This window comes from Microcaecilia unicolor, chromosome 2 (genome assembly GCF_901765095.1).
Source record: "Microcaecilia unicolor chromosome 2, aMicUni1.1, whole genome shotgun sequence".
In the NCBI taxonomy this organism is placed as follows: Eukaryota; Metazoa; Chordata; class Amphibia; order Gymnophiona; family Siphonopidae; genus Microcaecilia; species Microcaecilia unicolor.
In genome coordinates, this window is record NC_044032.1 from 219,159,253 (window position 1) to 219,184,254 (window position 25,002).

The following is a 25,002-nucleotide window of genomic DNA, read 5'->3' on the forward strand; positions in this document are numbered from 1 at the left end:
ATTCCCAAACATAAATATCTGGACATCATTATTTACTACAACATTCTACTTCAGTTCAACATCAGTGCCCTTGATATTGTTTCCTCAGGGATCGATAGGGTTCAGGATTGGTCATTCGTCAATAAGTTGAAGCTGAATCCAAGTAAGACTAAGGTTCTCTGGTTTTAGAATCCAAACATTACAGTGCCTTCCTCTTTGGTACTGACTGATAATAAGGTGTTAACTGCAGAGATGGAATCTTGAGTATTAAGGGGTCATTTTGGATTCCTCATTGTCTTATGGTCTCCAGGTTAATCATTTATTTGGCGTATATTTGGTCTGGGCTTCCAGGATGGTATTTAACAACATCCATACCTGATATAAATTTTTGACCTTTGCAGCTGCTCCTCTAAGTCTTTTTTTTTAACCATTCTCCTCATTTTATCATAATCTCCTTTCTAAAGGTTAAATGCTAATATATTGGATTTCTTTTTTGTACTTATTCCAGTTATTAAATCAAATCTGATCATGTTATGATCACTGTTGTCATTGGCCCCAGTACCGTTACCTCTCACACCAGATTATGCGTTCTGCTAACGACTAGGTCTAGAATTGCTGCCATTCTTGCTGGTTCCTGAAGCAGAGCTCCATAAAACAGTCCTGGATTTCATCTAGGAACTTTGCCTCCCTAGCATGCCCCTATGTTACGTTTATCCAGTCAATATTGGGGTAATTAAAATCACCCATTATTATGCATTAACCCGTTTATTAGCTTCCCTTCTGCATTTGTTCATTCTGAACAGGTGAATGGTAGTATATTCATGGCACTATCCATAGGCGCCCCGTATAAGAGGCTTGGGGAGGCTAAGCCTCCCCAGCCCAGCTGTGACCTTCCCCGCGGCCCCGCCTGCCTCCTTCTCCAAATGTAGCCCGAGACGAGACTCAGTGAGCCCGTTGTGCAGCACGATCTGGTAGGCCTCGGTGGTCCCGCGTCTACACGCCTCGCATTCATCTAGGTGGTCCCGTCTGGCTCGTTGAGCGCGTGGACGAGCAGAGGTTTCGAATCGAAAGCGGTTAACGGGGGCTTCAGGCTCCTTGTTTCACCCGACGGTCGGCGCGTGTGGTGTGGGCCAGCCTGGGCTGGTCTGGGTTGTCTGCTCCTGCGGTGCTGCCCACGGCTGCACCTCTCGTCTTCGAGCACATATCTTGTGCGCAGCACCTTTCACCTCCCTTTTTTTCCCCTGCCGTTCTGGGCCGGCGTCTGGCTGGCCAGTGCCCTGGAGGTGCGGGCGGGATCCGAGGTCAGGTATGGTGGTGCTAAGTTTCCGAAGCACTGGTGGGATGCGTTTGGCGCTCTGCTACCTGCTTTGGGAGAGTCCTGGGAGATTGGGATGACTTAGTTCTTCAGCTGGGCTGTTTTGTATTTCAGAATATGTTAGCTGCTACTAAATGAATGGGGGAAAAATACATCTGTGCCGCAACTTTTGCCTTGTCATTGTTTACAGAAGCACTTCCAACAGCTATCTAAGCAAGAAAGCAAGACGTGGTTGCTTCTACTGCAAAAAGGCAGCAGCTACATTTTTATATCCACATGAGAGGCTATTCTCTTCCTCTGCCTGGCAAGGAGCACCATGTTATGGAGGGAGAAGAAGGGAAGTGGGGGCCGAGAAAGAAGCTCTTGTCTGAACATAGCCACTGGCTGGAAACAGTAGGAGGAGAGAGAGGGAGAACCAGGGGACATGGACAAGAGCAGTGGAGAGCCAGAGAGCGATAGGGAGAGAAAGAGGGGACATGGAAAAGAGCAGGGGAGAGCCAGGGACATGGAAAAAGAGCAGGGGAGAGCCAGAGAGAGATGGGGAGAGAAAGAGAGGACATGGGCAGGAGAGAGAGAGAAGCTGCTAGGGAGAAACTAGGGGAGATCCTAGCTGTCAGACTAAGAAATGCTGGCTGGATGAAAGGAGGGAGAAAGAGGAAAAATGCTGGAAGGAGGGGGCAGAATGAAGGAAGACGCTGGTAGGGAGGGAAAGAGGAAAGACACTGGAAGGATGGAGGAGTGGCCTAGTGGTTAGGGTGGTGGACTTTGGTCCTGGGGAACTGAGGAACTGAGTTCGATTCCCGTCACAGGCAGCTCCTTGTGACTCTGGGCAAGTCACTTAACCCTCCATTGCCTGTCATGAGTGGGAAAGCGTGGGGTACAAATGTAACAAAAATAAATGAGAGAGGACATGCTGAATGGGAAAGGGTCAAGAGAAAGAACTGTCTAGAAGGAAGGGGAGACAATAGACGAAAGGATTGGGAGAAGGTAATGGGTGGAAGGGTAGGAGAGAAAGAGGGATGGTGCTGGACATGGATGGAGGGAAGGGAAGTATATGCACATGGATGGAGGGGAGTGAGGAGAAATGCTGGATATGGATGGAGGAGAAATTGTTGAATTTAAGAGCTGGATCGGGATACTGAAGGATAAGGACAGGGTTACAGATGGTAGACAGGACGCATAAGGACACAGGAGGATGGTGGACATGGTGAGAGAAAAAATATCAAATGGAAATAAGACACTGCATAAAACAGAAGATACTGGGACCAAAGCGAATAGATCAGACAACAAAGGTAGAAAAAAGTTTTTTATTCAGAATTTATTAACTGGAATATGTCAGCTTTTGGAAATGTGCATCTGTGATGTTTTGCATGTAAGTTTCAATTTTTCTAGTATTGCTGCATGCTGAGTCTGACTTCTTGAGGTAACTTTCCAGTTCAGTATTTTGCCTTCATTTCTGTTGTGTCATTTGTTTTTCATGTGTGATCAAGGTGCAGTATTCAGCTAGCATTTAGTATTTTCAGCCCTTTTTGGGGTTTTTTTGTTTCACTAGGTTGTGCACTGGTGTTTTTTAGAGCCTGGTGTAATTACAGTGCTGCCTTTCCACACATAAGGTTGTAGCTCGTCCTGTCCTTGGAATTAGTGCTGTTATGGTTTGGTAAGGTTAATAGTGTGTTTTTGCACAAGTTTGTGTATAGTGTTTTGCAGTGGAGAGATTGTGTGTTGGCCTTACTGAGGTGGCACCAAATCATCAGAAAGGGTTTTAGAGCCTAAGTCATGACACACTACCTCTTGAAGGATCTACATAGAGTCGTTCATAAAAGGAGCTCATTGTGAACACTTTCCACCCTAAAAGGGTGTTTTGTGGCTCTACATGAGAATTGTGATATTATGATCCCTTGTTTCATATTGTTGACAGTCTGCATTTTCCGTATGGGTGGTATATTGGTTTATTAGGGTCTGCCCAGTGTTATGGTACAGTAAGGTTTAGAAGTGTGTTTTTGCACAAATTTGTGCATAGTGTTTTGTAGTTGAGCAATTGTGGTTAGTAAGTGCTTTGAGCAACCACTTTATTCTTTGACATATGATACATATTTAATATCTAAATTTAATAAAAGGTATTAATTGTGACTTATTTTTACTTATTTTTTTTTTTGTTGTCAGACAATTATGGATGTAAGCCCCGCCCCTGGCCCTACCCCTAACCCCGCCCCCTTTAGCCTCCCCAAACAGTTGGGCCACCGACCGCTTATGGCACTATCCTTTTCCCCTTTACACATGTTAATTTCTATCCATAAGGATTCCAAGGTATATTTTGTCCTGAAGAACTTTTAGTCTATTTGATTCAAGGCTTTCTTTACTGCAGTGGTTCTCAACCTCCCTTCTGTTGTGACACACCTGACATACAATGTTCACATGCATGACACACTGAATACTAGTAGTTGCAGCTAAAGAAAGACAAAACCTTATATATCATTTCATTGCTGCTATCAATGATGCAAGGGAAATAACAAGCAGTGGAATCTGTATAATGCCAGGGTGGAGGAGAGGGATGGGCCAGAGACCAGCATCATTTCCAGTTGGGGCTGGTCATAGAACTAGGGACTAGTAATGGAGATTTCAAGTATCTGACTTCCTTGTTCTCAGCTCTCTCCAACCTGCCACACACAAGATTGTTAAAGAAAGCACAAATGTGCTATCCATCAAATTCTTGATGACACACCTCCCAGATGTAGGTGGCACACCAGTGTGTCCCAACATGTTGGTTGAGAACCACTACTTCAATGTATAATTCAACTCCTCCACCAATTTGTCCCACCACTGGTCTGAAGTAAGTTGAGAAAGGGGTAAAATAAGAGTGGTTGAGAAGGGTAACTATGAATGAAGGCGCATGCATGATTTCAGATCCTTGCTCTGGTTCCAAATGAGTTGGATTCAGTGTAAACGAAGCAAACTTTTAATAAGGTGATTCCAAGCCTGAGCACCAAACTGAACCAAAAAGTGAGGTTATTTAACCCATTGTAACTATTTTGACCCAAAACTACAGCACTGTTTTGATGGCCACATGTTTTGAAAGTTAGTAACAAATGTATTATGTTCGTCCAGTGACAAGCTTTCATATGCATGTTACACAGGCCTTTATTTCTAGATATCTAAGCAGTGATAAAGGTTCAGATGAAAAAAAAAGGCATTTTAATTTGCCAATAAGCACTTGGCAAAAGAAAGCATACATTGATCCAGCATACCTATGTGATTCAGAAATATGTCATGATATCTGCGCATTAAACAGAACTGTGAGAATTTTTTTTGTTGTTGTTTTGTTTAATTGCTAGTAAATCTGCCAGAACTATCATGAAACCCAAAAGTGCAGTTGAGCATAGTTTGGACATATGAAGGGCAATTATGTAATTTAGGTGCCAACATTTATACCCTTCTTAAAAATGTGTAGAATCCTGGCACTTAACGCACGTAAGTGCATATGTAAACACAAAAGTGCCAGCAGGGCACCTAAGCATGATCCTGTAGTGGCACATATAATTTACACATTTTGTAAATCAAGGGGGATATGTGCATGGGCAAAACACAGGGCGACATGGGCCACATCCCTTCTGCATCTAGGCTCCTGCAGTTATGCCAGTTCTTTGTCTGGTGTAATTGTGGGCACAAATGGGGGAAGGGGAGGAAGAGAAAAAGGTGTCCGTACGAGAAAGTACCTCTTAAGTTAAAAAAAAAAAGTAGGGGTGTACCACTGGTCTTTCGGTGTGCCAAAGATTGAACGCCAGAGGCAGTTTATTGATGAGGATCAAAGGGGAAGCCCTCTCCGAGGGCATCGACGACAAAAGTTCGTACAATGAGTCACTTATAACAGATGTTTGAATTCAGATGGACTCGACAAGGAGCCGTGTTTTGGCGAAAGAATGCCTGCATCAGGAGTCGCAGAATCTGGTTAAGTCATATGCAGTTAAAAACAATGTAAACGCTTCGTTTATAACACAAAAAACTGAGTAGAGCTTCTGCAGCTTACACGTACACAGTGGAGGCATATGCTGGAGGGCTTCTCTTCTCTCCTCTGGGCACACATGTGTTAGGCATGTTGATATCAGGTTACTAGTCTAATATAATAATTCGCACCTCCAGCGTTCTGAAGCTGACTCCGTGGCAGTGAAGCCGTGTAGTGTTCGTAGGGTTCATAATCGCTCTCCCGATCACTGCCCCGCCCTCGAGGGAACTCTGTGGTTTTGCTTCTGTTTCTGCAGTTCCTATGGTCCTGCCCTTCTGCAAACAGGAAATGAGGGCGGGACCAGAGGAACAGCTGAAAGAAGTGGCGTCTGTACTTGCTGCACTTCAGTGTTGCCGGACGAGCAGGAGGTAAAACCTTTTAAACAGCAGCTACCACGTACGAAGGGCTGGGGCACCCGCACATGTCCTCCTTGCTGTCGGAGGCCACAGAGACAAGAGGGAGGGAGGCGCTGGCCGGCGGAAATGGGAGATGGGGGGGTCCTGAGAGGGGGTGCTGCGACGATAGGGGGGCGAGGAGGGGTCCTGAGATGACAGGGGGTCCTGAAAGGAGGGGGGAGAACATAATGGCAGGTCATTACCTTGCTAGCGCCCATTTCATTTCAATGAGAAACGGGCTTTTTTTTTTACTACTCTTCTGTAATGAAACCTGGGCACCCAGATGCCATTACAGAATAGGTTCATCAGGTTGCCTAAGTGGAGGTGCCCATTTGTAGAGTTGCCTTCATGGTGCATGAAGCATGATGGTTGAGTGACGAGTAAGAAATATGTGAAAGTAATGCCTGTGTCAGGGCTTGAGCTCTTGTTGCTAAGGTTTGTAGTGCTGCACGCAATCTGCCTGATATTCAAAAGGGTTTAACTGGGCAGGAGAGACTGCTACCTAGTTAAACCCCCATGAGCAACCCAACACACTACTACTATTGTATCGGCCTGTTTATCCGACATTGCGGCATGGATGTCCAACCGCCACCTGAAGCTGAACATGTCCAAGACCGAGCTCCTCGTCTTTCCTCCTAAACCCACCTCTCCTCTTCCTCCACTCTCTATCTCTGTTGATAACACCCTCATCCTCCCCGTCCCATCTGCCCGCAACCTCGGAGTCATCTTCGACTCCTCCCTCTCCTTCTCTGCGCATATCCAACAGACTGCCAAGACCTGTCGCTTCTTCCTCTTCAACATCAGCAAAATTCGCCCTTTCCTCTCTGAGCATACCACCAGAACTCTCATCCACGCTCTCATTACCTCTCGCCTTGATTACTGCAACTTACTCCTCACCGGCCTCCCACTCGGCCACCTATCCCCCCTTCAATCCGTTCAGAACGCTGCTGCACGTCTTATATTCCGCCAAAACCGATATACTCATATCACCCCTCTCCTCAAATCACTTCATTGGCTTCCGATCAGATATCGCATACAATTCAAGCTCCTCCTCCTTACCTACAAATGCACTGTCTGCGGCTCCTCACTACCTCTCCACCCTCATCTCACAGGACAAAGCCCTTCTCTCAGTACCCTTCTCCACTACTGCCAACTCCAGGCTCCGCTCATTCTGCCTTGCCTCACCCTATGCCTGGAACAATCTTCCTTTACCCATACGCCATGCCCCCTCCCTACCCATCTTCAAATCTCTGCTTAAAACTCACCTTTTCAATGCTGCCTTCGGCGCCTAACCGCTCTAGAAATATGAAATGGCCCAATCTATCCACCCTATCAGATTAACTGTTCACTCGTCCTCCAATCTATCCACCCTATCAGATTAACTGTTCACTCGTCCTATAGATTGTTCACTTGTCTTTAGATTGTTCTCTTGTCTTTTAGATTGTAAGCTCTTTGAGCAGGGACTGTCCTCTTATGTTTAAATTGTACAGCGCTGCATAACCCTAGTAGCGCTTTAGAAATGTTAGTTAGTTAGTTAGTTAGAAATGTTAGTTAGTTACTATTTGCCATGATATCCAGTGGCACTTAATCGGTTACTGCTGCTAAATATTGTTGCTAACCAGCCATCTTCTAACCAGTTAGGTTAAGGGCGGCCTGTGGGTTGAGTGCCTACTTAGCTGGTTTGCGGCGATTTTTCAGTCTGCTAACCAGCTAAGTAACCAGTAAAGTTAGGACAACACAAAGGCTGTCCTAACTTTATGTGCTAAAGCTAACCAGGCACTGGTCTGAATATCAGTCGACAGGTTAACTTCCGGGTGACCGTGGAGACCTGGATATTCAATGCTGGGAGCTGCATTCCCCGTCATTAAATATCCATGATCAGATGCTGCCTGCCGCCACAGGCTGAATATTGAGTGGAATCTGTTCTGTGACCATATGGGAAACAGTAGGTTTAGTAAATGGATTTTTTTGATAATTTATCATTTTTTTCAAAGATGAGTCATGCATATGAATATGTATATTTTCCTTCTTTTAAATTTGATTTCATTTATTATCTTTTATAAACTACTTTTATCCAGAGCAGGATACAAAATCAACATACACACACACACACAAAAAAAAAAATCACAATAACGACAACTAACATACCCAAACAAATAATATGAACGGACTCATCACTGCTCTGTGTCCTTCCTATATTGAAGTCATATTTCAGCTTACATCAAGTCAAACGTTCTGGCTCCAGAGGGTACCAGGGAGTTTTTTTCCATTCTGCAGGGCCTGCTACAGAAAAAAATTATTTTCCTAGTGCTTTCCAGACAAAAAAAAGTCAAAAATCTAAGTGTTATATCATTTGTAAACCTATGATAAATGAAATGAGTAAGACTTACGGATTGTAGCTCTTCAGGGTTCCTCTGAGGTGAATTGTGCAAAGTAAAACATTGAGAACACCAGCAACTGTTTAGAAACTAACTTTTCTATATATTTTTTTTAAAGGACCCCAGCGAGATGCACAAGCAGCAAGAGAATTCATCTTGAAGATGTTTGTAGATCTGAACCCAGACAGCGACAAAATCATCTACTCGCACTTCACTTGCGCCACAGACACAGAGAACATCCGCTTTGTCTTTGCCGCAGTCAAGGACACTATCTTACAGTTAAACCTAAAGGAGTACAACCTAGTCTAGCTTCAGCCTGCTAGACCTTCCTGTTTCCTCCTTTGGGCCATTGATGAAATGCAAGAGGGGGGAGTGTATTATCTGTGAAAACAGTTTGCATAATACTAATTTATTGCCGTCCTGGACTCTGTGAGTTGTCCACAGAGTTTGTAGTAAAGATTTCATTTTATTTAAAAACTACACAGAGGAAAAACAAAGGATGCTGAGATATATTTGCAGCACAGTTCCTCGAATAGTTTTTTTGTTTTTTAAGCGAAATCTTGTGACTTAATGTGATTTAAATTCTCAATTGTGCACTCACCAAGGGAGCAAGATATCGTTATTTTTTATCTTCCCTTTTGCTGTTAAGGCAAAAGAAGGCTATTTTCCTTGGCCCTTGCCCTGCATTTTTAGTTTGTTTTGTGTGCGGGGGGGGGGGGGGGTTTAATTTAAAAGGTACAAAAGTATATTTCCAGATTCATTCCTTGGCAACGTTGAGCTGTCCCTGGAGCGATAACGGGCGTAATTCTGTGTTCTCGTTAGAATTTAAGCCATTGGTTATTCTAATTTATGTTCTTTAATTCTGAAGGACAAAAAGTATTGATACTGTGATTTTAAATTATTGACATGTATAAAGCGCATTTGGTTTTTGGTACTTTGCCCACTTTTGGGCAGTGACCATGAGAGCTCATCAAGCAATAGGGAGTCACACATGGATTTCGTCTTTAGCCATACCTGGGCTTATCCAGAAACATGCATGGAAGACAAAGAATGCATCTTTAGAAAAGGAAAATGACCTGAACATGTGAAAACAGGCATATGTATTTGGTAACGTTGCCATGTGCCATAATTATACTATTTGATTGAGCCTTTTCAATTGCAGATGCCCAGTATGCCATGGACACTACATTTCCATGTTGACTGCAGTTCAAATTGTGTTCTTCTTGAAAATAGTGCTATTTGCATAGTGCCATTGGCATCTGAGGCAGGTGTAAAGGGTAGATCATGGGTGTTGCAAAGTCAGGTCCCTATGGCAAAGATCTTATATAGGGAAGCCAAAGGCTCACTCATAACCATATAGCAAGCAGTGGAGGGGGATTTCAACTTGTATTCTGTTTCACAGTTGCGTAGCCTAACCTCTACACCACAGTACACTATACTGCCATTTTATTGTTGGGTATTGTTGGGGAGCTATTAGTGTTGGTCTAGCTTTTTGTTTTTTTAATTTTTACTTACGGAAACATTTTACATTGCCAAAACTTGGTTACAAAATAGGAACACACAGTAGTTTATATTTCCAGATTGGGTTGGAATGTCAAATTGACCAGTTGAAAATGGACTTGACGAAATTCCTGCCAGATTTTGGGTCGAATCGCCTACCTTCGCTTCTCTTGTCAGTGGTTTTCATCCCCAGAAATATGATTACTACCCTGAGTATTGCTGTCCTAAGAGTCCAGCCACTATTCAGTAGGTTTTCCCCATTTCTGAAAAGTATTTGGATTAAGTAGAAGGCGGAACCTGCTTTTAGTCCCATTGTTAGTCTTCATTCCTGTCCACAAATGGCTATTCACTCTCTGAGATACACAGTCCCTTTACCTTGAATATTAGTGCTACAGCAAGTCTATGTGGCCTTCCATGTGCCAAAATAGCTCCCTTTATTTCCTATAGAGGAAAAGTGTATTTCTCATTTCTTATCCTTCGCATGGCACATCATGGGAGTACTTCTTTTTACTCTGATTCCACTGGAATGCAAACAGAAAAATGTCTTGGGCAAAAGCTACAAAATAATAATTAAGAAAAAAAAAAGTCCTCACTTTTCACAGCATATCATGACACTTGTTTGTTGGAAAGTAGCATCAGTCTCGTACTTTATTGCACAAGCATGTCAACAAACTGTTCACATATACCCCTTCTCCCAACTGCTCCCTCCCAGCTTCATCCTCTTTCATTTGCAGGATCATCCTCACTTATGTATATTAGTGGGGCATACACTGTGGAAGCATTCACATTTATTATTCACCTACACGCTAGTAAGCCTAAGTAAACAAAAACAAAGGGCACCAAATGTCAGTAACAGCACAGTTGTTATTGGTTAGATTTTTTTTTCCCATTGTCGAGGTTGGATAAGAGTTCTTTTCGTTTAGATTATATTCTAGAGGTAGAACATAAGCATGGTAAGGCTAAAAGTGAGAATAAAGGGCAACTTAGCAGGATGCCTCAAAGACCAATCAGAAAGTAGTAGGTGCAAAACAGAAAAGAAGGCAACACGGAGAACCAGCACATAGAAAACCCCTGTGAAACCATTGATCCACTGGTGACATGCATACACTACAGTACATTTGTCCTTTGGAGAGGCTGCCATATGGTATAGGGTAAGCCGGGGAAAGGAGAAGTGGAATGAAACTGATAAATAAAGAAGGTAACAGCAATGCTATAAAAGAGTGAGCATTGATTGCAGGATGTACTGAAGAGAGAGACAGACAGAGCAACACAATGCTTCTAAAGGAACATGGAAACCACATGTTCCTTTCTATTGCAAACAACAGCAGATCACCTCAAAAGAGAGAAGAAACCACCACTACAGAGCATACACAGACACAATGGAGGTCACAGTGCACAAGCTTTAATTGGACAAAGCAAAGACAGAAGAGCACAAAATGCCATGCCAGATGCCTTATGAAAAGACACTTGCAGACACACAAATCAGACTCCTATGATGGATACTGATAGACGTACAGGGAAGGTGGATGACATCCATTAGCCGCAGCTGGTCTTCCAGTGTCTGCCCTTGCAGCCCTCCATCAGCCAGCAGGATACTCTTGCCTCCTCCACTCCAGTCCCTTGATACCCAGGCTGACCTACTCAGATGTCTAAATCAGGAGTAGCATCTCAAGGGAAAAAAGAGAAGGCACACAATAGTGGACTCAGTCCGAAGCTGAAGAAATGTATTTATGAGGGAGCCCCAGATTCCAGCAGCCAATATCGGACCCATCAAAAAATTTGTATGGCTCCTTCCTTTCCCACAGAAGTATTCCAGATTTACTAGAGTGGGAAGCTGTGTTGGTCATTATTTATTTATAGTAGGAAATCTTCATTGTCAAGATCAGTCTGTATTTAAACCCTCCACCAATGGCCAAGGGAAAGATTTCATTTTATTTTGTGTTTGTTGGGGGGGGGGGGGGGTAGGGGAAAGGGGAGAAAGTTTGGATTGGTGTATTGTTGGCACCAGTCATTCCAGTGTTATTGTTCGTTCCACTATTTGTCCCTGAAGGTCAGCTGCAGGAATGGGGCAGGTAGGTTGGCATTTGTAGCACAGACTGTAAGTAGCCTGGCGTTGAGTATGATGAATAGGTGATGCCTGTTTTTTTCAGTGAAAGAATTAACAATGATTGGTACCAGTAGTACACCAATCCAGAATTTTTCCCCCTTCCCCCTACCCCTGCTCTGAAGAAAAGAAAGAAAAAAACTCTCCCAGGCCGTTGATGGAGGGTTTCAACAGTCTGATCCTGTCAATGAAAAATCCTAGTATTGCTAAGCTCAGTCATTTCTCCAATGAGAAAAAAGTGTGTAACTAGTAACCAAATCCGATATATGTATTTTTTGAAATATTTTATCCAGTGTTGTTGCTAGAATGGCACATTACACCGTTTAAAGGGCCTGGGTCTATTGTTGTGCCTAGCCACAGTTGAAATGTATCATGCCCTCTTTGGTTATTACTGAACAGCAAACTTTAGGGAAGGGAAATAAGAGGGAATGACAGCCCTCACTCCTCAGCCTTTAGATATGTATATGGCTTGGTTACTTCCATGAATGCTGACATGCGTTCCTGTTCACAGCATGAGTAAGGATTGGTATCCTAGGTTAGAGGGTATTGTGTCAGCCAATAAGTACAGAGGGCATGCTGTAAAAAGTATCAGGACACTTTTAGGTGTGAGATAAATGTAGAGTCGGCTTTTCTGTGTGTGATTTGTGAATGTAGACTAGTGTAGGTAAGGCAATGGAATCCTTGCATGAGTGGAGGCTTTACTGGTCAATGTCCTAGCTTTGCAGGAGTGTGCAAAATGCAGGAGTTAAGGATTGCAAGCTGTGTGATCAAGGCCTTATGAATAGGGGTATAGCCAAACACCCATTTTGGGTGGACAGAAGAACTGCACCTTGTCCCACAAGTGATCTGGTCTCTCTTTCTCTCGCCTGCATGCCATATGGTCTCTCAAACATCCCCCCCCCCCCCCCCCCCCCCCCCCCCCGCATACCTTTTAAATAGCAGATTTTCACCAGCAGCGAGCGGCAACTAATACGCACTGTTCATGTTTTGTCCCCACAGCCTTCCCTCTGATGCAGCTTCCTGTTTCTGCATAGGCAGGAATACATCAGAGGGAAGGCTGCGGGGCCGGTACATCAGTCACTGCAGGCAAAGATCTGCTATTTACGAGGTATGCAGGAGGGACAGTTTTTAGGAATTTTCGGCTGGTGGGGCTTGGGGGATCCCTGCCAGCCACATTATAGCTGTGGTGCTACTGGGTGGGCTCAGGCCCACCCTTGGCTACGCCACTGCTTATGAAAGGCTTGATGGAGAGGATAGCTGCAGGGTAAAGTAAGCAGAGTAAAGAAATAGGAACAAGTGTGTGGTGGGTTTTGTTGTCTTTTAGACACATGCAGGCCTTGCATGCCAACAGTTCATCACGCCTTGTAGATTGCTAACGCCAAACAAACACAGGGAAAAAGATGTAAAAGTAACAAAAGACACTTTTAAAAGCACGTAAAAATGGTGTCTAATAATATTTTAAATTAATCTATAACACAGAGAGGGAGGATGTCATACAACTTCAAAACAGGATCAAAGGACCTCTTACAGCGCACAGCTGTTTCAAGTCTGGGACCTCACTGTGTTTCAAGCCATTTGTCACTTCCACCTCCACATCAAAATATCAAAAGCAAGCATGAATTTATAACAAAAATCACATATAGAAAAAAATCACAATACAAGTGTTAAATAAGGGAAGTGGTCATTTAACTGACATAGCAGTATACAGTGCTGACAACATCTCGCACATCCGACGCCCACCAAATCACATTGGCTTTTCGGTGTTCAACCTGCTTCCGGGGTTAACAGCCAAATCTTGCTCTTTATCGTGGCAACATGCTGACCTTGTTTGAGGCAAGCTTCTATGATGTTCTACGAGGGATGGGTTTTTGATTTCCTCGATATCTTTGGTATTGTAGATTGCTAATACATTGCCAGGTAGCTTTCTGACAGTAATTGGCATTTTCTTCTGTGGGTCACAGCACTTGGATTTTCACCATTGATTTCTATGAACCTGGGGTGAATAAGTGTTTTGGGGGGTATTCAAAGTAGACATTGTGCAGACAAGGAGTGCTATTTGGTATCTAGTTCTTGCATCACACTGACATTATGAGCCAAACGTGCTTGGTGTGGTTTTCCCCTCTTCCCTTTTCTTTTTCTATTAGAGGATCAATATCACTAAAGAGGTTGTATCCCTATATAGACATGCAGTGAGGCATAGGGAACTTAGGGAGCTAATAAGTTGTACAACTCCACAGCAAAGGGAGCTTGAAATGTTTATTAAATGCCCATTTTCACATTTCGGCATTCTAGGCGACCTTTTTTCAGCTCGGAATTGCAAATTTGACTTTTTCATTCACTGCCTTGCTCAAATAGCTACTTAATTGCACCTCATCTTCAATCACGTGGAGGGCAACTCTATAAAAGGGTGCCTGTTTGGAAGCTTCCAGAATACTGGTAGAACAGGTAAATTAAGTGCACATACTTTAGGTGCGACCACTTATGCTGCTAATAAAGTGCATAAATGAAAGTATTCTATAATTTATATGCATAACTATATGCTCCATCCACACACTGCCTAGACTTTGCCCGTGCAAACTACGTGCCATTGTATTTTGGTGCCATGTTACAGCGTGTAGCCGGAATGTTGGCATATGCACATGTATGTGCATGAATTGTGGTGATTGCTGCACGTTCTTGGTTCCTAAATGTGTTGGCATTCTTTTTATAGAATTACCTCCAAAATGGGTGTATCAACCCTGCCTGTTTTTGAAAATGTAGCTTCAGCTCTACAAGGATTTTCAGGGGTTATTTTTTTAATAGTTTCTTGTCCATTGCCAAAAGTACTGCATTCAAAGTGAGTAAATTCACTACCCAGTTGCACCATGCAGGCAAGGTTTAGCATCCCAAAGGGCCATTTTATTATGCCTTGTACTCTGAGATGAAACTTGGAGGCTGTTTCATAGTCTCATTTAATCAACTTTAGGACATGTGTTAACATTTTTATGACTGTCTCAGTGGGCTTTATGCTTAAACACTGTTTTTCTTACCTTAACAACCTGTTACTACAAACTGTCTGAAGGACTCAGCTGAAACTGTACATGTTTTTAAAAAAAAAGCATACACACGCACACTCATTGATAACCTTGCTCTGTTTTGAATTTTTGTACATATTAGGTCATTTAAGCTACAGAGAGGTCCAAGGTGAACTCATTGGCCTATTACCTAGGGTGCTTTCTGGAGAGCACTCATCTGGGAATGACATTGATTAGGGCTGTCATCTGATTCTGTGTCATAAAGAAGTAAATCCAGTCCTGGTTTTACCCTATCACGTGCATGGATTTGTAGTTTTGGGGAAGGGAGGGGAGATTGAATGGGATAATCAGAACTACAAGTCAACACATGCATTAAACGAATCGGGACCAGATTCACTTGTTCCTTATGATGGGGGAGGGGATTCACCTATTTCTTGGGGAGGGGGAGGCAAGGGAGGAAAAGATTTAATGGTGCTTGAGTACCAATATTAACAGTGATTTCTGATGTGGCTATCCTTCACCCTATCCTATGTCAATTTCTCTCTGACCCTTATGAAATAAAGCACATCCCTTCCACTGCTGCCCTTCAGGCTCATTCTCTGTACTCCTCAGAATGTGTCTGTGATTTTAAAACAAAACAGCAGGAAATCTGGCTGTAAGGTATAGTGCAATTCTAAATGCTGTAATCATTGTACATACATCTCTTGCTCTCTTTCTATATATATGGCAGCATCAATATCAGCTTTGTAATCATTAATTTTTGGCAGATTGAAATGTGCTGTATTGATAATATGTATCTATGTATTTGTATGTCTTACAGCTAATCCACATTTTGAGCAATGCATTTATTTATGTTTTTAAAAGTTGAGAATGTAAACTTTTGTCAGTTTATTTCTGACTAGGGATATCTTTTCTTTCTTCCTTTTCTCATTAATAAGATGAAAAACCTGCCTTTTCTGTAAACACTGTTAGCACCGTGCTGTTTGAGGATCAGTTGTAGGGTTAAGCCATAAGGCCCATGGGTGTTTGCATTTAAGGTTAATGCTGAGGGCATTTAAAAATGCCTTGTGACGGGGGGGGGGGGGGGGGGCACAAGAACCAGCTTCACAAAAGGACTGTGCAGGTGTGAACATTTTTATGATAAGTTGTGTTTTCATATGGCAAACTTCAATATGTGGGTAGTTTCACCTCTCTGATATTAAGGGATTTTTTTTTTGTCTGTATGAAAAAATAACTTTGATAGCTACTGTGATCTGCACACCAAAAATATCTTGTGTAATAATAAATATTTTTTGGTCACTGTTGTAAATCACAGATACCCCAAATGTAGAAGATAGAATAATACAATCTGCTACTTCAAGGACATCCATGTGAACTAACACCGGTCATATAACTTTGTACGGATAAGTTATATATATATGAAGTTATATGTGGTTTGACTTACCTGTGTAAATGAATCAGCTCAGTATACATGTATAACTTTGTACACATTAGCTGTCTGTACAAATTTATTCCTGCTGTTTCAGTGGTTCAGTGATCCACGTAAAGCTAATATGGAGAACAGCTAAAATTTGCTGTCCTTGTTTTTTCATTTTTTGGTCTGTCTGATGTCCCTCCCCAATTTAAACCTCATCATTTTGGCCTATACTGCAACTTAGTCAAAAGTTATGCTTTTGTTAGGCTGGGATTTTCTTTTTAAGCCATTGTGTAGCTAACCAGCACCTGATGCTGACTTCATAAGGGCTTTTGAGTATCGACTCCCATTATCAGTAGTAGTATGTTGTCCCATGTTATGGCTATAAAGAGGAGGCCTATGCTTTCAGTGGCAAGGTGTGGCAGAGGCAGTGTACTATGAAATTTGGCCCTGAAGCCGTGGAATTGTTTTAGCTACCAAAATTCTTGCCTAAATCAGACTCCCATTGTATTTCCTTTCTTGGTACAAATTAATCAAACTTCTCCTTTTCCCTGTTACCTCTAGGTATACTGTTTGCTTTTAGTGAGGACTAAATTGAGTACTCAAGACAAAATTGTAAAAATAGGCTTATTGCAAAAAAAAAAAAAAGAGGGAAGCAGTTAATGTAAGGGCTTATTATTTAAGAAGTTCCTTAGTGGAAGTTTAAATATCAAGTTTACTGTAATTTACTTATAGCACTATGGCTAAAGTTTTGTTCCGAGCTTCTGTCACAGTAGCACCTTAGTCTGCTTAGGTAAAGCTTGGACATGTATTTAAAAATAATCTTGGACTTACCAAGGCAGGCTTTAGTTAATCAGATTAACACAGCAGGAACCACACTGCAGCCTATGCATTTTCTTTGCTTTCATTTTATTTTGGATGCAGCAGTTTCCTCCTACTACTTTTGGACTTCCAGGTCAACCAGAAGAAATAGGGATCTGGGATCTGACCTCATGAGCTCTATTCACAGCTACCCCAAGATTCCTACCTCTTCGCTCTTCTCCTCAAACTTTGATTCCAGTCATTGCATGCAATAGACCTGGTCTGGGAATCCTGCAATTATAGGCCCAAATCTGACCACTAGGTTCACCATCGTGTGTGACTTCCCTTCACCACCACCATACCATCTGCAGTATCTTCTCTGGCCAGTCTAGAAAGCAGAAGACCTAATCAAATTCTGGGACCTCCTTGGCAGTTTGTTGCCACCGAGCCTCCAGACTGGCTCCTACAAAGCACTTTCTTTAAGTAACTTGAGGGAGTTGCTGCATCAGAATGTATTGTGTAATTGTAAGATTGGTGGATTCTTACTATGCCTTACAGAGATGAAGTTTGTGCCTGTAACCTAAAGCTGAGGGCAACCCACCTTCACCCAACAAATCTACTTTTAAGTTAAACGTATGCCAAAACTACGTTTATTTCTTGAGTGTTATAAAAGAACAAACTTTGATAGCCTCTGTGTATTAGGTGTTTACTAGCACAAGAAAGTTATAACGTGTTTTAAAAGAACCTTAAAATAGCCTTTTTTAACAGATTTATTAGCCGTTTCCTGATGCCTAACAGTGTATTGCCACTGTCAGTGCGGTCAGTGTTCTTACAGTTCAGACTATTTTGATTGTGAAGATGTACAAACTGTGATTTTCATTGTCATTCTGCCACACGTGAGGTATGTGTTGGGTTTTTTTTCTCTTTGGAAGTGGAAAAAGATATTTGTGTGTGGGTGTGCTGAATGGCAGGCAGAACTGAGTGACCAAGTCGCAGGTATTTTAAATGGAAATGCCCCTTAGATATTTAGCAAGGTGACCTCCACTTTTTCATTTATCCTTTGTCACAAAAGAATATAGTAAAATTCATCCCTTTCGACTAGCAGTCAGTAGCACACATTCGGATTGAGGCACCTTTCAAATTGTACATAAAATCAATGTAAAGCACATTAATCTATGAATTAACATGTACAGTCAGTTTCCACGTGTTAGGTTCTAAAGTGCGATAAAAATTTAATTAAAATGAAAGTTTTTTTTTAAAAATCAACAAAAATTGGACCAGGGAACCCAAAACAAACCTAAAATGGACCAAATACTTTTGTTGCGCACATTCCCTAGTATCTGCTGCCCTTCTTGACAAATGCAAAGTAAAATAGCTGACCACATGGACAAATTAGTTTCTCATTGAATGAATGACATTCGCAATTAGTTGACATAGCTGCTTATTTCAGATGCACATAGACTTACAAAGTTCCTTAGTAACATACGTAACATTGTATGTCTATGTGCTTTGAAAATGTGCCTCATGGCCTACCAGAGATCTGCTATAAACACTTATATACACAGTGGTAGTAAATCTCTGGGATGTGTTCAAGTTGGCACCTTTGAATTAGAAAACAATGGTTGACTATTGAATATGACGTTCGGCTTCCTGCTTAATCATTAGGTGATCATCTTACTAAGGGGGGGGGGGGGTCTTTACAAAGATGCGCTAGTGTTTTTAGTTCCCGCTAACCATGTAGACGCCCATAATATTCCTATGAGCATCTATATGGTTAGCGCACAGCAAAAAATGCTGGTACACCTTTGTAAAAGGGGCCCTAAATTTGGCCTTTTTTTAAAAATATGCATAGAGGAATTGATTCATAGCCTGATGTTGATTCATTGCTACTTATGCTAACACTTCTTTAAGAAGAATTGTGAAGTGGTCCGAGGTTTCCAGCTTTTTCTCTCTGCAAGTTTCTCCATGTTTGTTTCCAAAGGAAAATGAAATATACATTTTAGTTGTCAGCCCTGCTCTTTATTGAAAACAATCCAAATGTAAAAAGATGGAAGGGGGAATTGTTATCTTAACATGTTGGTAAAAGGAAATATTTTGGCTTTAAAAATCATTTATTCAATAAAATAGTAATATTGTACATTGGGGGGAACTGTAAAACCAACCAGACCCCTCCAGTTGCAAAGAAATGTTTCATTCTGAAGGGGGTGCAGTAAGATGGATCTTGCTGGGTTTCTCACTTGCCAGCATGTTGGCCGCCCTTCTTAGAGCTGTATATTAGGATCTGGGCAGATCCCCTTGCAGTATTTACTTGCTATTCTTAAAATGTCATTCAAATGCATGTATTGTCTGTCTGAGGGTGGGAGATAATTTTATGAGAGCATCAAATGTTGTACAGTAATACCTAACTGATCTTACTGGTTAAAAATATAGTATTTTTGGCCATAAATGTGTACTACAGTATCTTCATTCTTGAGTTTTGTATTTACTGGGTTCGTTCAGTTTCGTTTTTCTCCTGGAACTGTTTCCATCATCTGTTTACTTGATGAATATGACAGTAACTAGGAGCAGTTTAGTCTACATTAAACTTTTTTTTTGTTATGCAGTTGAAATGAGCTTTGAAAGAAAATATTAAGATTGATTCCAAGACAGCTAAAAAAAAATCACTGGTTTTTGGACATTGTGTCCTGCATTGCTGGGTAGTGTATAGTTGATGACACTTCTTATCAAACGCATGAACAGCGACTGTAAATCTAGCACCAGAGACATTTTGGTCTTTGGAGGAATGTGCAGATTATAGATATTTTTACAGTGCAGCTTCTGATTGCAAGTGACTCTCCTAACACTTAGAGGGCTTCTCAGTTACAGTCATGGTCTGTAATGGATCACTTGAAAAAATAGTTGGTTTATCTGCTTATATGTGGGTTTAAGTATGGATGATATTAAGACCAATTCTGTATGGATGAAGATGCTTTGGAGTTGTTAGTACAAATCTACACTAAAACAAGAGCGCATTTTCAATAAACCATTATGGCATTTGAACTCTGTTCTTGAACATCTGCGTTTTCTCTGCATGGGAATTGATGTTTTCAGCATCCAGTAGCTTAGCTGTCCCATTGTTCAGGCTTAGTGTTTGTTATATGATTACGGTATAAAGGTTTTTCTACATGTAAAGGCAGTTTTAGGTGCAGAAAAGGCCTTGTTTAAAATTGTGCACCAATTTACGTGTATATGCACACGTGTCTGCAAGATTACATGTAGGTATTTCCATGGGTGTAGTGTGGGTAGAGCGCAGTCAGAATTGCAAAGTGCGCTTCTTTTTCGTAGAATGCACAGGGATGTGTGTAGAATATACGCACACGTTTACACTATCGAATCAGGTGCAAATCTGTGCATCAGCATTTGTGCACTCAGGGCTGGTTCTGGGAGTCTATTTTATGAAGGCATATAAGCACCTTTGTTGACTTTAACAACAAAATTGCACCCTATTGAATTGGATGATGAAGGGCATTTTAGCCTATGCTGCCTTTAAAAGCAAAGAGAATTTTATCATTAAGCTTAGGTGGCTCTGCTGTTTATTGTCAGATGATAGCAGCCACATTTTAAAAACTACAAGGGCTCATAACTAATGCTATCATTACAGCAGGCTAGATGGAATTATACAGTATAGCAGCCCTTTAACGTTTACACAAATGAGTCTGAAATGGGTTCCATTTGTGTTCCAATTGCAGTTTAAGTGTACGTGAAAGGCATTCCGTTAAATGCCTCCCATCAAAATAATTGTCAAAGTTAAATGAAGAAATGTACCACGTGGAAGTGGTTCCCAAACCTGGTACTGGAGATATCCAAAATGCTTATTCACGAAACAGATTTACATGCAGTGGAGGGAGTGCATGCAGTTTCTCCCTCGTAACTATTCATTGTGGATATTCTGACAACGTTACTGGCTGGGGTGCCTCCAGGGCCAGGTTTGGGAACCGCTGCCATATGTTATATTTCAGCAGACGTTAAGCTTTTTTTTTTTTTTTGGTAATTGTTCCAGGATGGCCAATTATTTTGGCTTCACCTTTTTGACCCAGAGTAAAGTGAAGGGTGATCATTCAGCGGAACCTTGCCCTTACTAACTAATTTCTCTGTGGGGCAAGCAGAAAAGTCAGTCCCAGGTGCAGCTAGAACGAGGATCTGTATATGCTCATTGGTCCTGTGTGGCACCCACAATCTTTATTTCCACAGGGTCCCTGGAGCACTTCTTCTGAAACATGAGTCAGGAGGGGTGTCTAAACAAATTTAAATTACAAAAAAAATCTATTTTTTGAGCTCCACAGTGTTGTGTTTCAAAATTAGGAGCTGCCTTGTTTCAGTTTTTGGAATGATACCATCTTTCCCACCATGGCACATAAAAGAAACAGTGGGTGTTGAAATGGTGTCCTGAATGTCCTAGGTTGTTTGATTCATTATAAAGAGTGGATGTGTTGCCTTGAAATTGACCATGATATCAGTGTCTTATTTGAAAACATGAAAAAAGATTGAATTAGAACAAGTTTGTGCCACTTCTCACGTTTCAATCATTGATGTTTCAACTTTGGCTAAGTATCTGTTCACATATATTTCATATCCGTTCATAATTCAGTCAACTTTAAATAAAATTATCAAACTTTTTTTTAATCTATCAAAAGTGGAGAACGTAAACATCATTTTGCCTAGGACAACTAGGCAGGAAGTAAGATATCCAAGTCAGGACATTGACAATGTCCCTGATATTTTACAAAAGACTTACTAAATGTGAAGCTTCACATGGAGTTTATACTTCATCTGCTGCTCACCAATTTTCTCCCTTATTGTAAGCAAGCCTTGCCCGCGTCCAATGTCACTAGCGCCAGCAAGCCACCAGTTAGCTTCCTGTTAATTTTCCCAGTTTCAGTGACCAATCTCATGCAGATGGAAACTGAGGACAAGCATCTGTGGGTAGGAGTTTGCCAATGGAAAGGAACTGAGGGTGGGGATACCAGAAGCAGCTCTATTCACAGGGAGACTTCTGTGTGTTGTGGGGACTGAGCTCTGCAAGGGGTTTACTGGGCTGACCTTGGAGAGATTGATATTCCCACGGCATTTTTTTGAGGGGGTACTGAGTACCACCACCATTGTCTGCTGAAATTGACCCATAGTCCCCAAGTTTTAATGAAAGTGCTCAGGCTCTACGCATCAATTCTGCCTTGCAGGGGGCCTGGTTATTGTGGGGTGGATCCCTCAATGATCACCTCACCAGTAAAGGGTGGCCTGGCATTTCAGTACTGGCACTTTTTTCGCTAGAAAAAATACACTGGATATTCCTAGCCAGAGGTGCTGGGAAGAGGTAGGAATGGGGCAACTGCAGGCTGAGAAAAGAGCTGGTGAAGAACTGCAAAGCTGGTTGGGGGTAGGACTCAGTGAGAGGTCATAAAACAGTTGTCTTTTGAAAATTTAGGCTGGAGTGCAGAAGTCCACTGGTACAAATGTACCCTTACTAAGAAAGGGTCGGTTTCCAGCTTAGGGGATTTATCCAGGTACTCATTTAATTTGAAGTCTCTTAATACTCATCCACTCTTGTCTATATTCTTTGACAAATACCAAAGGAAGCTACATATTTTCTTTTGCTTCAATGGTTCAAGCCTTAAATCTTGCTATATACCTCAGACACATTACCTGGGATTCTATATATGGTGCCTTAATTTCTGTGCAGAAATTAAAATTCTATAACCATGTGCATAATTTAATTGGTTAATCAGCGCTGTTAATTGGATGTTAAGCAATAATCAGCACTAATTGGCATTAAGATTTATGCGCACAACTTTCTAAGCCTATTCTGTAATGTGGTACATGTAATTCTAAGTCGCATAGTTGAAAAGGGGGCATGGCCATGAGCATTTCTAAAATCTATGCGTGTTATAGAATACACCTGCTCTGTGCCTAATTTAGGTGTCAGGATTTACGCCAAGTAAAAAATGGCATATATGGTTGTGACTACATTTGGTCATGTGGAGAGGCACTCGGCATTATTCTATATACCACACAGAAATTTAAGCCTATTCTATAAAATTTAGATATTTATAGAATATGCCTAGGCATATTTGTTTTCATGCAGAATTTAGCCCATTATCTGTAATTATCACTGTTGAGGTAGTCTACCCTTGACATCTCTGGATTGTCCCAGAAGCAATGGAAGGTGAAAATGAATTGCTCAGGTTCCCTCATGCTTGGCCCACTTCTGTAACCACTAAGCAACTCCATTCAGAACATATGTTTGCACAGACACACCCACCCACCCTCCCTGCTTACCACTTACTGCTTTTGCACCACACCAAATTTGATTGTGCATTCTCACTTTGCTACTTCTGTAGAGGTAAATTGTGGGGAGAAGGCCATGAATACAAATATTGGAGGGAGGAAATGGCGATCCGCCATTACGGTATAATGTAAGCCCACATTGAGCCTGCAAATTGGTGGGAAAATGTGGGATACAAATGCAACAACTAAATAAATAAGAGGGGCAAGAAACTGAATGAACATGAAATGTGACCCTGGGAAGGAGGATGTTTAAGGAAAGAAGTACATTGAAGGGGGGGTGGAGAATCCATGATAAGGGTCCCATAAAGGTATATTAACCTGGGGGCCCAGTGTAGTTTTAATCCATTCCTAATGATAGATTGGTTGATGCACCTTGCACAGGACAAACCTTTTATAATATAGTGAAGGAGATTTGAATCGCACCAAGAACCATGGGTCCACATTCCAGATACCCACGTCACTTGTGATCCTGACCGATTTAGGGTTCCATGCAACTACTCCAAGGGTTCAAATTTATTACCAGAAGAGAAGGTATGACCCTCAATCATGATATTTCCTAGTCTAACAGAGGTTGAGAGCAAGGGCTCATAAAAAACATTTTTTTTAAACTTGATTTGACTTTGGTCAAAATAGCTTTTTTGACTCCAGAAGAGAACAGTGTCAATTTATGTAGTCTCAGGATAGGTCTCTGCTGTAAAGGGAGGACAGCTGGCACCTGTTGTGTTACACAGGAATAGAGAGTTGCATGGGAATAGAAATCTTACCTGTGCCCCATCCCCGCTGGAATCTTACCCATCCCTGCAAGGCTTTAACCTGTCCCCACCCAGTCCTGCAAGAATTTAATGATACATTAAAAAAAAAAATTCTAGTCAGCTCTCTCAGTCTCTGGGTTTGAGCCACAGCACTGCAGGCAGGAAGGAACAAAAGTGGAACTTGGAACACTGGTGCGCATGTGTAAGACGTCTCTGATTCACTGGCACTGTGTGCTGAGAGGTCGCCACATACACGCGCCATAGGTCAGGCGACAACTGATGCTCATGTCTGTGTCAGAGCTGAAGTCTGACACATCAGCCCGGGAGCAGAGAGGACTAATAGTAACATAGTGACAGCAGATAAAAACTTGAACGGTCCATCAGTCTGCCCAATAGTCACACTCATTATCAATTCATGATTAAATCAACAATGAACATGACTATTATATACTTGATTATGGCCTTTCTTTGGCATTCTGGAACATAGACCATAGAAGTCCACCCAGCCCTGTCCTTATGTTCCAACTTCTGGAGGTTCAGTGAAACCCACTCCAGCCTATTCATCTCAGGGGCGTAGCCATGGGTGGGCCTGGGCCCACCCACTTTGGGCTCAGGCCCACCCAGCGACGATGCAGAGCGACAACAAAAGAATTGATCCCCCCGGCACGCAGGCCTTCTTTCCCCTCCCTCCCCTTCGGGCAGCGCCGCAGTCTATCCCTACAGCTGAGCAAAGCTGCAGCGCACTGGGTTCGTCTCCGTCCTGCCGCTACTTCTGCCCTCTGGCTCCGTGATCTTTGTTTGCTTATCTGCAGCGGTTCCGGATCTGTGCGCTCCCAGGGCTGTCTGTGTATGCTGCCTGCGATTGCTTCCTCTGCGCTGGGCCCCGCCTCTTCAGAAGAGTAGGCGGGGCCAGCGCAGAGGAAGCAGTTGCAGGCAGCATACAGACAGGCCGGGGACGCGCGGATCCGGAACCGCTGCGGAAGAGCAAACAAAGATCACGACGGAGCCGGAGGGCAGAAGTAGTGGCAG

The 25,002-nt window shown here is 42.2% G+C and overlaps 1 protein-coding gene across 1 annotated transcript in view; it reads left to right on the forward strand.

The window, feature by feature from the left end:
• Positions 1 to 8,749, forward strand: part of LOC115463315 (guanine nucleotide-binding protein G(q) subunit alpha) — a 344,151-nt gene extending 335,402 nt beyond the window's left edge. The window contains exon 7 of the mRNA XM_030193718.1: positions 8,186 to 8,749. Coding sequence (XP_030049578.1) covers positions 8,186 to 8,376 — 191 coding nt within the window. The 3' untranslated portion in view covers positions 8,377 to 8,749. The remainder of the gene's footprint in view (positions 1 to 8,185) is intronic.
• Positions 8,750 to 25,002: the final 16,253 nt, after the last annotated feature.